The sequence below is a fragment of the Oryzias latipes genome, chromosome 16 (assembly GCF_002234675.1).
Source record: "Oryzias latipes chromosome 16, ASM223467v1".
Lineage (NCBI taxonomy): Eukaryota > Metazoa > Chordata > Actinopteri > Beloniformes > Adrianichthyidae > Oryzias > Oryzias latipes.
In genome coordinates this window covers 7,498,201-7,513,802 of record NC_019874.2, presented here as the reverse complement: position 1 = coordinate 7,513,802, position 15,602 = coordinate 7,498,201, and the positions used below count along the sequence as shown (strand labels likewise).

Sequence of the window (15,602 nt, the reverse complement as noted above, 5' to 3'; positions counted from 1 at the left end):
ACCATCCGAATCTGCGAAGGCCGGACGAGACGGCAACAGTATCCTGACGCATTCAGAGTTCATTTCACTGGAACTAAGGGGCCCAAGTCCAAGTCCTGAAAAACAAGCCCACACCATAATTCCTCCTCCACCAAATTTCACACTCAGCAAAAAGCAGTTTGAAATGTACCGTTCTCCTGAAGACCTCCAAACCCAGAGTCGTTCATCAGATTGCCAGTTGGAAAAGCCTGATTCATCACTCCAGAGAAGGAGTCTCCACTGCTCTAGAGTGCAGTGGCAGCCATTTACACCACTGCATGTGAGGCTTTGCATTGCTCTTGGTGATGTGGGGCTTGGATGCAGCTGCTCGGCCGTGGAAACTCATTCCATGCAGCTCTCTGCGTGCTGTGCCTGGGCTGTTCTGAAGGTCGCATGAAGTTTGGAGCTCTGTATCAATTGACCGTGCAGAAAGTCTGCGACCTCTTTGCACTACGGCATCCGCTGACCCCTCTCCATCAGTTTATGTCAGGGGTTCTCAAAGTTTTGTAGCGGAGGGCCAAATTAGGAACTCGACATTAGACTGGGGGCCAATTTTGGGGAAAACAATGGATAAACAGAAAAAGTTATTTTTAATAACTTTAATGACCAACTGTCATTTGTACAATTAACCAGGCCCTCCAGATGCTTTCGCAGTTGCTGCCCAGATCTTTTACTCGTCTAGTAATCGTATTATTTGACAGATTTTCTTTTGCTCTAGACAAACAATGTTAGCTACTTTCAGCTTACATTCTTTTTACAAACTCCCCGTCACTTAAGGGCTTGCTACACTGGACCATTTCCCAAACCACAACATAGCTTCTGTCACAGCTTCATTGGATTTAGCCATTTTTGTAAACATTATCTGCTGCGCAGCATAGCCTCATTGTTGTAGTTGGAGCTCATTGTTGCACTCCTCGCCAGTAAATTACTCATAGTTTTTATGATTTGTTACATAGTGATGGTTTATGTTGAATTCTTTGAGCATTGCATTTACCTGCTTGCAAACAAGGCACATAACTTATCCAGCCCATGAGGTAAACAAAGTAAGCATTTGTCCACTTAGCTTGAAAGCGCCTTTTCTCCTCGCCAACACAACGTTTTGTCCTCAAAGGCTCTCTTTTATTGAGGGCCACACTTCAAGAAGCCCTGGTTTATGTGGTCTACCACTTTGTGGCTGTTGTTCCCAAACTCTTCCATTTTGTTCTGATAGAGCTGACGGTTGACTGTGGATTATTTAGGAGTGAGGGAATGTCACCACTGAATTTGTTGCACAGGTGGCGTCCTGTGGCAGTTCCATGCTGGAATCCACTGAGCTCCTTAGAGCGGCCCATTCATGTCCATCTAAACCAGGGGTGTCAAACTCCAGGCCTTGAGGGCCGCTGTCTTACATGCTTTTCAACTAAGCTGCCAGTGAAGCTTCTGATTGGCAGAACAAACCTGATCCAGGTACTCAGTTTTTACAAAACCTAGCAGGATGTTTACCCTCGGAGTTTGACACCCCTGATCTAAACTAACCCTGTTTGTATTCTTTTCTGCAAAGCACGTCAAACTAAACAGAAGCATTTACCCAGCTGAGCCAGTTTACATGCAATGCTCTTATTTTGTAATCCATCAGGCTGCACTGATGGTGGAATGGCTACATGGCAGCAAGGTCCAGGGTCAAATCCCATCAGAAGCCTTTCTCTGCATGTTCTCCCTGTGCATGTGTGTGGTTGTTTGACCCTGGGACAGAAGTGTTCATGGTGTACACCACCTTTACCCAATAGTAGCTGGGATAGGCCCCAGCAACCCGGTGACCCAAAGGGACTGGGTGGGTTCAGAGGAACCTGGAATGTGGCCCTTCTGGGTTACCATACCTGCTGATGGTTACCTTCTTCCAGATGTTTCTACAGCATGTTCTGTCAAGGAACAGCTCCTCTACTCTCCTTCACGCAGAGCTGCCAGTCAGGTTTAATGAAACTATGCGATGTTTGACGGCAGCCGGTCCCTCTGGGGTCATGCAGCCGTTCTCCAGGCTTCAGATCAGGAGCAAGAAAGAAGACGTGCCGTTTGCTGGACTTTGGTGTGCAAAAGTATACTCTTTATTCTTATTATATATCCAACTTTTTTTTGCCCCACCCTTCCCCTCCACCCAGCCCCCAAAACCGGCGGCATTCCCATGTTACCGGCCACACTGTTACAACAGCCAATCAGAGCTCACCTGCAGAAAGAAGGCAACCAAACAAAGAAGAGCAGAAAGAAAGTGTCCTTTCAGTTAGTTTTCTTGTTAAATAGTAATAAATACATGGAGATGCAGTGGTTCTTATTGATCCTCAGTTCAAACGTTTTTCGGCTTCTACTTATTGATCTGTGGTGGATCTTTAGCAGCAATCCGGACCGGTTGTCATGGTGATTAGCAGCACAGATAGGAGGAGCCGTCTGGAGGAGAAACACCACGGGAGGGGGAGCGGGGGGAGGGGAGCGGGGGGTGAAGAGGAGCGGCAGCAGAGGGTCTTCCTCCAGAACTCCACGCATGCTGGAGTTCTGCTCTGAGCCTGTATGGTCCATGCCCGGCTCCGCACGCTGTGATGACGTCAGGGCGGCGAGGTGCTGAGGACCGAAGCGAAGCTGAAGAGTCGGCTGCGGCGGTGTCTGGGCGTGTAGCCCCCCCAGCTCCAGCTGCAGCAAAGAGCAGGACGAGAGCATGCGGCCCACCCCCGCCTCTTTATCCTCTCCAGACTGAAACACAACAGAACAAGCAGCTCCCCACACCCAGAAAACCAAACCAAAGAAGCAAGAACATGACTAAAACAACAACCCCCCCCCTCCAACAACAAACTAAAGAGGATGAAAGTTCTCCCAGCATCCTCCTCTGGCTGCCCCCCCCTCACAAGCAGTAGACTGTGTGCTTGCACACAGACCGCCCCCTTCCGGCTCTAAGTCTGGACCCGGGTCAGGTGTATGGCTTTAGGGCGTGCTTTAGGGTTTATCAAGAGTTGGCTGGGCCCTCATCCGAGTCTGGCCGCCCCCTGCCCCCCCCAGCAGGGTTATTGTTGTTGGAGGCAGGGTAGTAGTCCTCAGGGGGCGGAGCTTGCGGCCCTTGAGCAGTGGGGGCTGTCCGAGTCCGGAAGGCGGAGAGTCCGATGGGCAGAGCGAGGGGAAGGGAGGCGGAGCCAAACTGAGACCCCTCCATGGAAGACACCGCCCCCAGGTGATGCAGCCCAAGGGACACGCCCACATCCATGCTGTCACTCATTTGGGGTGAGGATCCCTGCGGACCCCCACCTCCACCGATTCCTGCCTGCCCACCCTGCCTCAGTCCCCGCCCGCTGTTTCCGTGGTGCGAGTAGGTGGGGTGGGGGTGGTGCGGCGGGTCCAAGAAGTGGCGCTGGTGCTGCTGGGTAGCGGCTGGCTTGTGGAGGAGCAGTTGGGTGTATGCTGGATCCTGACCCCCACTGTCACTGCCAGACCACATTCTCATCTGCTGTTGCGAGGGCGCCTGGAAGATGGGGGGGACACGTTAGAGGCGTGTCCACTGCTGCCGCCAAACGCACACAAAAATAAAAGCTGCACTTTTCCCTGTTTGTTAACCACGTGCACGTCCTGACCAAGTTCTGGAAGACCGATTTTAAAATGTGCAGGATCTTCCCAGCTTCCATCTGCCTGGATGATCCAGGACAGAACCACAGACAGAACCAGAGACAGAACCAAGGACAGAAGGACATGCTGGTGATGCGGTGGGGGAGGGGCAGTACCTGTGGACTGGTCATCTCGTAGTCAGACAGGGTCACAGCAGAGTTGTAATAGCGGTTGCTGTACCGGTAGTTACGGTTGTCGTTGGAAGAACCGCTTGATCCACCTGGAAGAAGGAAACACAAATGACCAAACAGAACTCTGGTTCTGAACGCCTGCTGTTCTCTGTACTGCACTGGATTGTTCTCAGGTCCACAGAGAACCTCGTCCAGGATGCTGGGCGGGGCTTAAAGGGATTTTACGAGTTAATATCTTCAATTGTAGGAAGCACACAAATGGAATCATAAACCAGTGTTTGTGGGACGGAAATGTCCTGTTGGTTCTGGTTTTCCTGTGCAGTTTTTTTTTTAGACTAGTTTATATCATTTCCTTTAACAGAAGTGAAGAAAACTGGGTTCTGGGTTCATGTCAAGAACTGTCCACCCCAATCCGATCCGAACCAGTCAAATGGTTCTGGGTGTGCACGTACCAGAGCTGGACACAGAGCTTGTAGTGGAGGTGGAGTGGGAGTGGTCCATGGCAGGGGAGGTTGAGGTGGATGAGCTGGTGTTGGTTCCCTCATCAGTGGTCTTTTTGAAGAAGTTGTGCTGCAGGGCGTAGAAGGGCGTGATGCGACTCTTGGGGTCGTAGTCCAGCATGCGGAGGATCAAATCTGGGAGAGCAAACGCACACGTTCAGATGCTGACACCCCGTCCACACAGACGCACATTTTTCTTTGGTTGCATTCCCCCGCTGCGGGCTTGCAGCAGACGCACCTTTGAACTTCAGGTAGTCGCAGGGGGCGTGTCCCGGCTCTCCGGCCCGCCGGCCTCCTGGACCCCCAGTCTCTACACCCAATATCTCGTGGAGGCGGCGTGTGGCTGGGGGCTTATACTCCTGCAGGAAAAAAAATGACTCAGCTCAGAGAGCAGACCCCTCCCGTCAGGAAAACCTGCTTTCTGGGTCTGTTTGGTTTGAGGCCTCAGAAACGGTAAACACACAAAAACGAGGTGGGACAATTCCGGCTTTAGTGCCGGTCCATTTGACGTCATTCCAGAAGTAGCTGGTAAAGCCATTTCTTTCTGACTGCACTTGATCTAAAGTCTTTTCGCCTGTGAAGAGCACCGACACAGAGACGTACCTTCTTCACATCCTTGTTCTTCTTCACAGTCCACAGTCCGTCTGACAGCTTGTCAAAGTACTTCCTGGCTTTAGGAGCTGCATCCAGCATGTGGCTAGGTGGAACTCCCAGAACTTCTACAATTTTATTCATCTGGTCCACCTGTCAAAAAAAACATCATGAGCCCGGACCGGAGCCAGAGCGGAGCCGGGAATTCATTAGGATTAAGCTGCTCTGACCTCATTGGAGCCGCTGAAGAGAGGCTCCCCTGTGTGCATTTCAACCAGGATACATCCTAGAGACCACATGTCAATGGCCAGGTCGTATGGCATTCCCAGAAGAACCTCTGGAGAACGGTAGAACCTGCTCTGAATGTACTGGTAAATCTGTGAAGAGAACCATGGGAACATTTTGGACTAGTGCACACGCAGACCCCCGTTAAGAACGGCTGTCAAATCAGAGAGGGACCGGGTGAAGTCTGAACTCAGTCCGTCATGAAAACAGGCGAGTCATGTGATCGTCCCCAACCCATGATCCTCTCTGAGTCATGCGATGAAGGTGTGAGATGAAGCTCACCCTCTGTCCCAGCTGGCAGGATGATCCAAAGTCCACGATCTTAATGGCAGATCTTTTGGGGTTACACAGCAGGATGTTCTCTGGTTTCAGGTCGCAGTGAATGATTGACAGCTCTGGAGTGGCCAGGAATAACAATGCTGCAGCAGAGACAGTGTCGTCAGACAGACGGACAGACGGACATACTGGCTGCGTGGTTCTGCTTCCATGCACGTACCTGTGCAGAGCTGCTGTGCAAACTTCCTAGTGAGGTTGAGGGAGACTCCTCTGAAGTTGGTGTTCCTCAGCAGGTCGTACAGGTTGTAGCTCAACAACTCAAACACCAAGCAGAGATGGTTCCTAAACATAAAGTGACGCTTCAGGTGGACTGCACAGAGACAGATTGACAGACAGACACAAAGACAGACGGGAGACAGGCATGGAGGTTAAGACATGGCTTCAACAGGAGTCAGGACAGTCACGTGATTCCTTTAGAACTCAGTTCTTCTTCAACAGTCCCTGAACAGCTCAGGGACAAAGACAACACTTTCACTTTGAAAGGAGGCCAATTAAGTGGAGCCAGGTCAGTACACCGCGGCCATGACGGTGTGTTATATAATGGTCCAACGTCATAAGCAACATAAACACAATTTGAATGAAAACTTTTTCTATTCTGTGCTTTAATGTCTCTGCAAAAACGGCCATATCTGATAGATGGGAGGGACAGTCACAATTGTTCTCTCTAGACAACGGAACAAGAATAGGCCCCAACTTCTCAAGATAATGACTTATTAGTTAATCCCTGAATGTTGCTAATTATTTTCTCAAAGGAATTGGAAAGTTGCTTCTGATGAACAACATCAGCAAAATAATAATAATGAATTTTATTTATATGGCGCCTTTCTAGACACCCAAGATTGCCTTACAGATACAAAACAATTAAATACAATTAAAATTTCTGTTTCAATAATCAATCTTTAATAAACTGTAAACTGATGTTTAGTCATCTCAAACTAGATTAAAACAAATATGCCTTAAATAGGACTAAAAGTTTATTTTAGTTTAAACTAAAACAAATGTGTCGGAACAAATTAAGCCTGTGGGTAAGAACCCCTGTACAGGTCAGAACAGGTCAGTACAGGTCAGTACAGGTCAGTATGGTTCAGTACAGGTCAGTATGGTTCAGTACAGGTCAGTACAGGTCAGTACAGGTCAGTATGGTTCAGTATGGTTCAGTATGGTTCAGTATGGTTCAGTACAGGTCAGAAGTGCTTACCCATGGGGAAGCTACAAAAAGACAACACTTTGTGTTGAAGGTACGTAAAAACTCAAAATTGTAATAACTGCCCCAGCCTTGTACATCTCACTAGCTATACTGAAGTTAGGTTCACGCCAAACACAATTTGTGTGTTAAGGGCGTCCAGTTTCAATGTTGTGCCCCCAGGTGGAAAGAGCTTCATGTGCCAAGGAGCTCCTCAGTGGCACGGCACCAGCAGTGTCTGAGGTCCGCCAAGAGTACATGGGAGTGTATTGGCTGACTGTACCACTAGACTGGCAAGGGGGTGGGGTGGGGGGGTTCCCCTTTGTAGGAAGGAGGACCGGAGGGTGTGCTCCAACTACCGTGGATTCACACTCCTCAGCCTCCTTGGGACGGTCAATGCCAGGGTTCTGGAGAGGAAAGTCCGTCCGATTGTCGAACCTCTACTCCAGGAACAACACTGGTTTCCATCTGGTCGTGGAACAGTGGAAGGCCCCCTTTTGTTTGGGTCTTCTTTTGTGGTGTATTTAGTGTTTTTTCTGATGTTTTTTTCTCAAAAGGCTCCTTGGCTTGCAGGTTTACTCTCTACACAAATGAACCTGAGCTGCCCTGGTTCAAATGGCTGTTATCTGGGTAAATTCAGAACTCTACCCACACGTTTTGACCCGGTTCTAACTGTTTCTCTAAGTGGCGCAGCCAGGATGTCTACAACCATGCAGGTGAGCTCTTACCGATGTAATACTTCATCTCCGTGTCATGCTTATTCATCAGCTCCAGCAGACGCAGCTCAATCTGAGCCTGATTCAGGAAGGCTTTCTTGTTCTTGATGATCTTGATGGCCACCCACTCCTGCTCATGGTGGTCGTAGGCCTTCACCACCTGCAGACATTTAGGAAAAGTCATGTGACTCCCAAACAAAAACAATCCCAGGCTGTATTTTCTGAAAACAGCTCCTAAGAACAGTCAGCAGTCTCTCTGAAGGACACCGTGTTTCTGAGGATGTCTGTGAGGGGTCCTGCAGGTTCAAACAGGGTCATACTTGTGTATACCCCCCCCCGGCATGTCCGAGTCCTATTGACTGTGAGAAGCATTGCCTTTAGTGGAGCTCCTGCAGCAGCCTTACCTGTCCAAAGGAGCCCTTCCCAATCAGAGAGTCAATCTCATAGCGGTCCAGCCACTTCTCTCCGTTCTTTACGATGTAATCATAGTTGTCATCATCGTAGCCGTCATTGTAAACTTTCCTCTCCTTCTTCGTGCTGCTGTCTTCAGGAGGAACCTGCTGTGCCCGCCGCTTCTTCTTGGTATAGTACACCTGGGGGAAAGGACAGGTGAGGCAGGAAGCAACAGCATGAGACAGCCTGAGGGCAGCGCCCCACATTGAACCTGTGTGAACCAGATGCACCGCACCTCATTGATGTGCTTGTAAGTTTTGATGAGGTCTACAGAGAGCTTCCTCAAGGGGGCGCTGGCAGGGTCTCTAAAACTAGGGGGGATCCTCCTCTGAAGTATGGTCATGTCAGACAGCACCTACAGACAAAAGCATACACACAATTACAGTAACACCACTGTCAGAGCAGCAGCACATGCAGTCAGATGGCCCCGCCCCCACCCAGGGACCTAATAACCTGCTTCACTCGTGGTAAGAGGTTTCATCTTGTTCTGACAGAGGTTAAGCTAAAATCAAGCCATGGTTGTAAAACCTAATGGGTGAGGCAGGTCCTAGGCAGAGGAGAGGCACAAGAAGTGTCAACTGCACCTGTGACGGACTCCTGACCCCGCCTCCTGAAGGTCAGCTGACTCCTCTCTGACACAAAGCTCCTCCTCCTGCTGAGGCTGCTCAGGAGGAGGAGCTTTGAGGAGACCTTACTGAGCCAGAAGTCGTATAAGCCCAAGGCATTGCTCTTCCTATCTTTAACTTAATTTGAACTTCCTTCTCACACTACGCCCATCTTCTTTGTTCTTCAGTAGACTTATAGATCAAATCCCACTCATTAGTGAGAACCAGCACTGTTCTACATGACAGCAGCACCAACTGCCTTAATCTACTCTGTCCACTTGGACCATATCCTATAAAAGGTGTCCAAACACCAAAATAATCCTGAGAAAAAGACACGCCATAACGTTCCGTCCTCTGCTGTTGGTTCAGGTTTGATGCATCTCCTCGTCAGAGCCATTGTCCATCCTGTTGGTGGGATATAAAGGAGTTTCTTGTTCTTTGAGTCCAAATGTCCATCTGCAGAGACATCCTATAAATATGCTCTACGTTTTCGGGCTCTACGAATTGTGCGGCCATTAAACGTGGGTCAAAAGTTAAACCAGTTCAATTATGACCAATCAGGGACTTGGATTTGGTAGTGATGTCTGGATGGGGTCTTTTTTTTTATTCACGGAACCAACAACTGTTTGAAGATTGATCGGGGAGGAGAAATTAATCATTTTAGTTTGTGATCAATTTAAATGATAGCAAGTCTTTCTTATATCAGTATAAAGCTGTGAATGAAAAAGTTTGCACCACTTTGACATTTCACACCAAGGCTCTTCCAACTGTGAGAACATGCGTTCCTATCTGGTAGCGACAGACCTGTGTGAACACCGCATGCTAAAAGTGCGTTCAAGAACGTGTTGAACGCAGGTTCTTGAACGCACTTCACACATGCTCAGTGTGAATGTAGCACCACGCTAAGGTGCTCTCACACAACAAAGTGGGTCCCATTCTCCGGTGAAGAAACATCCCGTTTCAAGGGGGAGGAATCCCTAAGGGCATCACGGTTACCTGCTGCTGCTCGGCCATGGAGTGGATGGAGCTGAAGGAGGGGTGAGTATGAGTGTGCTGGCTGGTCATGGCTGGCTCAGCGAGGGAGAAGCCCTGGGCAGTGGAGGAGGAGGAAGAGGAGGAGGAGGAGGAGGAGGTGGGTGGGCATCCTGAGCTGCTTACACCTGAAGGACGGGGGACACAGAGAGAGAGAGAGAGAGAGAGCATATGAGATTGTTGAATTCATCATTGTTAGCAGCCATAGCAGAGACAGACACACAAACACACACTGAAGAATCTGGAGGAATCTCTGAATGACAGAGATGCTCGAGGACAAGCCACTGTTTAAAAGCAGGGCCGTCCTTTAATACAGCTGAAGACCCCTCCAGCTTTCTGCAACCAGAACTCACTGTAAAAACTACAAATCCCACCAAGAAGGACTGTCTCATTTGGAGTCAAACTTTACAGACGGCATCTCAGCTAGATCTGCATTTCCTTGAAAGATATTGTAATCGTTTCTCCCACTGCTGGCTAAAGTTGAACCAATCCTATCAGCTTGACACGATGTTAAAAGATTTTTATAACATAAATTCCAACCTGCCCTTCTTTTGGGAGTAGTAACAACTGAAGAGCATGCAGTAAACCCAGAAAACAAAAATCCATTTATTGCTCTAACAGGGATCTGAAACTACTATGTTGGGATCTCTAGACACATGTATTACCAGGCCTGTTACAAGGAACACACATGTTTAACACGGACTAATGCAGATGAAATGAACACTATTTGCATGGCAGCTGCAAACATTAGGTGCACACCTGTTAAAGGTTGGTGAAAAGCGTCCAGAACATGTGTGAGAATTATGAGCAAAAATATCATGCAGATGCCATGGATTTGACTATTTGTATTTATTTTCTTATTTGGCCTTAAATTGCTTCAACAAAACAAATTTTGAAGACTTGCAATCTGGAAGAGTTGTGATCATCCTACAGCTCTACATCCGGCGTAATATAGAAGGCCTGCATAACAATGTGCTAGCTGGGGGCAAAATAATTATTTCAGTTTGGCAGTTACAATTACAGAAAGGGTGTGACGAATAATCGATTAAATCTAACCTGATCGATCTGTTGGAGTTCTAAAAGTCCCACTCCGCTCGATTTTCAAAGCGTTCCGGGTGTTCTTTGAATTATGATTATGCCATTTTAAGCCAAAATCCAAAACCTGTGTCATTTTCAAAGACTTGTGGTAGAGTGTCTGCCCTGTGACTGGAAGGTCGCGAGATACAATCCAGGCCGCGTCATACCAAAGACTCTAAAAATGGGACCCAAGGCCTCCCTGCTTGACATTCAGCATTAAGGGGTTGGGTTGGGGGGTTAATCCACCAAATGGTTTCCGAGTGCGGCTGTGTCTGCAGCCCACCGCTCCCCCAGGGGATGGGTCCAATTTCAAACAAGCTAATGGGACGTTAACTTTAGTTTCTGTAGAGCGGCAGGACTTCATCAGAAATTTACCACTGAGTTGTGGGTGGGACCGTAGGCGTGGAGTCACCCCACCCTTACTTCCCATCATCCATCTGTTTTCATGCTCTCCCACTAGCTTACAGCACCTCACAATGCCAACCTAACATTAGGGGTGCATTGGATTTATCCAGTCGTACAGTTTAGATCCAGATTCCAGCTCAGACGAGGAAAACAAAGACGTTCATGGATCCATTTGTCTGCAAGTGGATGCATCAGAATGGAGCAGAGCAGGAAGCTTGAGGCCCACTGATTGTAACTTTTTAATTAACAACTAAAAATTTTATCCAAGGACACTTTGTCGTCTGCTCCTGATTCCAACTATATACATGAACAAATACTTAGAAATGCTATTTTAAGCTTAATTTTGTTTAACCCTTGTGCTATCTTATGGGGTCCAGATGACCCTTCCCTTACATTGACGTGTTATCCATACCATGACAAAGGTGGATAAAGGTGAAGAGGATTTCTAGTAATCCATCGAAACCAGTTAAGATAACGTCATTGAAAAAAAAAGGGTTTAGCCCACTGTCTAGTGGGTCTAGATGACCCCACTCCCAATGTTAAAGTGCCTAGGATAGCACAAGGGTTAAAACATGTTCTCCATCCTCAGAAATACGCCACAAAAACATGTTAAAAACACCCAAAACTCAATTTTCTAAATACATAATACAGGTTTTTATTTAGCTGAATACCTCTAAAAATGTGCAAATTTGATAAGAATAGTGGTGTGAATGTGCAGAACCAGTTAATTCAATTTAGTCTGTTGGAAAGGTGTGACATTGCATACATAACAGATCCCACTAATCTACTGACCCTGTTCTGACTGTACTTATGTTCTTGTGGCAATATAGAAAATTGAAAAAACTATAAAGAAGTTGGATTCAATTATGGGTTTTACATGCAATCTAAAATTGCAGAAAAGTTTTTTTGTGCATTTAATATAAAATTGGTTGCGAAAGTATCAAACAGAAGTTAGGCTATAACTGAAAGCAATGTTGAACATATTGGGAGTCCTTTTCATGAATGTGAGGCAGAGATATGTTAAATAAATATTTTAACACATGGAGAGCATGAGTGCACTAAAGTTTAGAGTGAAATAATAATAGATACACAGATGTTTAAAACAATCACAAAAACCTACATAGTCGTTTTTTTACTAATACATCTGGCACGGTCTTATTTATTCTAAGGTAAGATTCTCTACAATGTATTATGATTTTGATCAAGCTTAGTCATGACCACTTGAACCTTTCATTAAAGAAATGGTCACAAAGAAGGAAAGCTTCTACTTCCTGGTTTGACCTGGTGTCTATCAGAGTTTTGCCTGAGCCTGGACCTCAGCTCATAAATGGACAGATGCCCCCCCCCCCCCCCCCCTTTTCTGTCAGTTTGTCTGTGAAGCCAGATATCTGTTCTCAGTGCAGCTCCACGCTTTGTCCTGCAGGGGGCACCACACATCAGCAGATCATAGCCTCAAACTTTAATGGAGACAGCTGACACACCTGCTGATAGGTCATGTGACCCCAGTCACAGATGGAACAGCAGACAGGGCAACAGAACAGAGGAAGAGGCTGTGATGCCCCATCAGCTGTGGGCGCTCAGACAAACTCTCATGCAGAAGTTTTTGCTGTTCAGGTTTTTAAATCTAAATTTAAATTGAAAGAAAGAAAAACAGGCCAAGGCTCAAGCTCCAAAAACAACGGTAACCAAAACTGAAGCCTGAGGAATTTGGGAATTAAACAATGCAACCAATCCAATGTTCCTTTGAACGTACAAAAACAGACCGATGGACGGGCTGCAAGGCACTAAGCTGTAAGGTTCATTGACATATACGATTCCTGGACTGAGCGCCTCTGCCCCATGGCGTTCCAAACAGGAAGCACTAGTTCCAAGAAGCCAAAAGCCCTAAGACTTCTATAGAAAACTAAACAGCTATTACTCATTAATTCTATTTGTCAGAGGAACCATTCTTGCTCCGATACATTTTCCCCGTGTTCTTGCTAACCCTCATTGGGTTTTGTTTCCTGGTTTTATTTTATAGCTCAGGTTATTCATCTTATGAAATGACCAATCAGATGCCTCAATGAAAGTATGTGGTGTCCGCTGGACCCCACGTCCAACGCTCAAAGCGTTGGACAGGTTTTGTCAATCTCCTGACTGGCGAGAGTGGTTGCCATAGAAACAATGACTCAGACCAACTCAGATCAATCACTGCTTATTGACAATTTCTGTTTCCAACATGGTGGTGTCCGTAATGGGAACAAATGACAAGTGAATAAGATCCAATTGAATTTAGGGAATGAGTTAGATTCTCGCAAATCCTTTCTCCCACAATTCCACAGGACATTTAAATTTTAAATTCACCAAGCCACCATCAGACTGTGACTTCTGATTAAAACAGGCTTCCAATGAAAGCAGGGGAGGGTGGTGCTCAGTCTCTGAACAGAACCTGACAAGGAACAACATTCTCTACATCCTCTAGTGAAGGACGAAGCCAGCAGATCTATCAGATCGAGTTTAGCGACACATGGTCAGCAGAGCTGGACGTCCTCAGTGCAGAAAATGTCCCAGTCCTCCATCATCACTTCTCAGCTAGAAGCAGAGGTTCAGTTCCACTGTCTCACAGGTTCTGCCTTCCCCTCAGAATTCTGCACTGGCCCTTTAAGAGGTTGAGAGGCTCGCACAGCACTTCCTTAATCTGGCACTTCCCAGCCTGTGCTGCCATAGGTTCCTCCCCCTTCTTCCCGTCAGCTGATTGGTCGGTGGTATCTAAGGGTTGAGTGGCCATTACTCTATAAATAAACCGGCTGCTGTCTCAGCAACGGGGCGCTTCACTCATTAATGCTCGTTCCTCCATTCTGCCCTGCCTTTGCCTACAATAGAAGCAGGCACACATCCTCTCCCTTAGCAACTCTAGCCTCTCACTCGTCTGCTATTCATTAATTCATTCACCCTTCCATCAATTCTTCTATCAAGATTTCAGTCTGACTGCTGCGAAGATGTTGCAGCTCCTCCCTTTCCTGCACACAGCAGGCGTTCATCAGCTGACGGCCCAGTTTTGCTGTGGCTTTGAGGAACCCAAACTCACAAATGACCCCCAAATAAAGCATCTGCAGGAACAAAAGCAGGGCTGGAGACTCAATGTGGACATCATCGGTGATAGTTTTCCACATCCATCAGGAACACTGAAGAATGTGGGAAAATGGTCTTGGACCACAAAACAGTCGGAACAGAACTGGCTGAGCGGGCATCAGCTCAGGAAAGTTTAGCATTGAGGCAAAATGTTGTTCCTTTGAGTAAGAGGCTGAAGGGACCAGACAGGACCTGATTAACCCACTCATGCCTCAGCTGACCATCCTGCCTGGAACCTTTCCCTTCATATGACCTGGATGAGCAGATTTGATCTTGATAGGTGCTATCCTAAACCATGTAGGTAAAAGTGATCAGTGATTACAGACCCAGAACCCGCCTCGCACATTAGACATACATGTTCTGATCACTGCATGGTCTGAGTTTAGGCCTCCAGACTACTGTCCTGCAAAAAGGCATCTGAGCACCCATGTAGGAGCAAGGACAAACATAAAGGCAGTCCAACACGGACTACAAAAGTCCATGTACTGAGAAATGGGCCTATAACAGGCTGGGGTCAAAGCTGGGTCAGAGGTTTTGTGACCTCATCCTTATGGCAAACCACGAGAACCACTTGACAACTACACTGATACAAACAACGAGTCATGACCAAACACCAGCAATTTACAAACATAAGGCACTTAGGGAATAATACATGCAAAACTGTGAGAAAGTTAGCAGCATCCCATTTTTGAGGGGGACATCTGAATCCTACACAAATCCTAGCACAGTTCTGCACAGCATCATCTAACAACTTCCCAATCTGATGTCATATTGCCCAATCACCTCAAAAACCTGCACTGTCAGCCAACACCTCAGAAAGAAGTCATTGTTCAATTATTTCATGTCCCAATCCTTTGAAAAAAACATGAACTACATCATCTGTTTTCAAAATCCACACCATATTATCCATCATTTCAGAAAACCTCAGCTTCATCTTTGAATACCTTCAAAACCCTACAATGTATTGTTTAGCCATTTTTTAAAACCAATGCTTCATATCTAATAATTTCAGAAAGCTGCTCAGCATTTTTCAAAAAGACCTCAACAACCTGGGATTTCTTTTCCAATCGCTTCAGAAAGCTGTGCTTTGTCCAATTCAATGCAATGTCTCAAAAGCATGACCTTCAATTCATCCAAGTTGCAGCAGCCTCAAAAACTGTTACCTGTTCAACTATATAAATTCAGCCAATAGGCTTTTATTGTGAAGAGCCCTCCAGGAAATCCAGGCTGTTTTCCCGTAACCCTGAAAATCCTTTTTTTCATCTGACAAGAGTCCAGTGGATCAAAAATGTGTGATATAAAACTTCTCTCTGGCTTTAAGGGAGTTAGCAGACCACAAATGGATTTTTCACCTGAGTAAGAATAACACTTTGTTTACATCCGTCACACACAGGGTTTACAGCAGAACCTATCTGTAATGAAAAAATGCTTGTTGAATCCACCTGCCCTGCATTTATCTCAACCTGTGCACGTTCCAGCTGCACTGTTAGGAAGATCCATAGACTTTTCAAAATAAAAGCCCTTTTGAATGATTTATTCCC

The 15,602-nt window shown here is 46.8% G+C and overlaps 1 protein-coding gene across 3 annotated transcripts in view; it reads right to left on the bottom strand.

Moving 5' to 3' along the window:
- Positions 1–2,076: 2,076 nt before the first annotated feature.
- Positions 2,077–15,602, bottom strand: part of LOC101167568 (dual specificity tyrosine-phosphorylation-regulated kinase 1B) — a 45,132-nt gene continuing 31,606 nt past the window's right edge. For all 3 annotated transcript variants that reach the window (XM_020709959.2, XM_004077714.4, XM_011484922.3), the window contains exons 2-13: positions 9,433–9,596; positions 8,067–8,186; positions 7,783–7,971; positions 7,391–7,538; positions 5,640–5,789; positions 5,426–5,562; positions 5,089–5,235; positions 4,871–5,011; positions 4,506–4,626; positions 4,220–4,402; positions 3,753–3,856; positions 2,077–3,496 (exon numbers count right to left, since the gene is read on the bottom strand). In XM_020709959.2, coding sequence (XP_020565618.1) covers positions 2,987–3,496; positions 3,753–3,856; positions 4,220–4,402; positions 4,506–4,626; positions 4,871–5,011; positions 5,089–5,235; positions 5,426–5,562; positions 5,640–5,789; positions 7,391–7,538; positions 7,783–7,971; positions 8,067–8,186; positions 9,433–9,501 — 2,019 coding nt within the window. In that variant the 5' untranslated portion in view covers positions 9,502–9,596 and the 3' untranslated portion in view covers positions 2,077–2,986. The remainder of the gene's footprint in view (positions 3,497–3,752; positions 3,857–4,219; positions 4,403–4,505; positions 4,627–4,870; positions 5,012–5,088; positions 5,236–5,425; positions 5,563–5,639; positions 5,790–7,390; positions 7,539–7,782; positions 7,972–8,066; positions 8,187–9,432; positions 9,597–15,602) is intronic.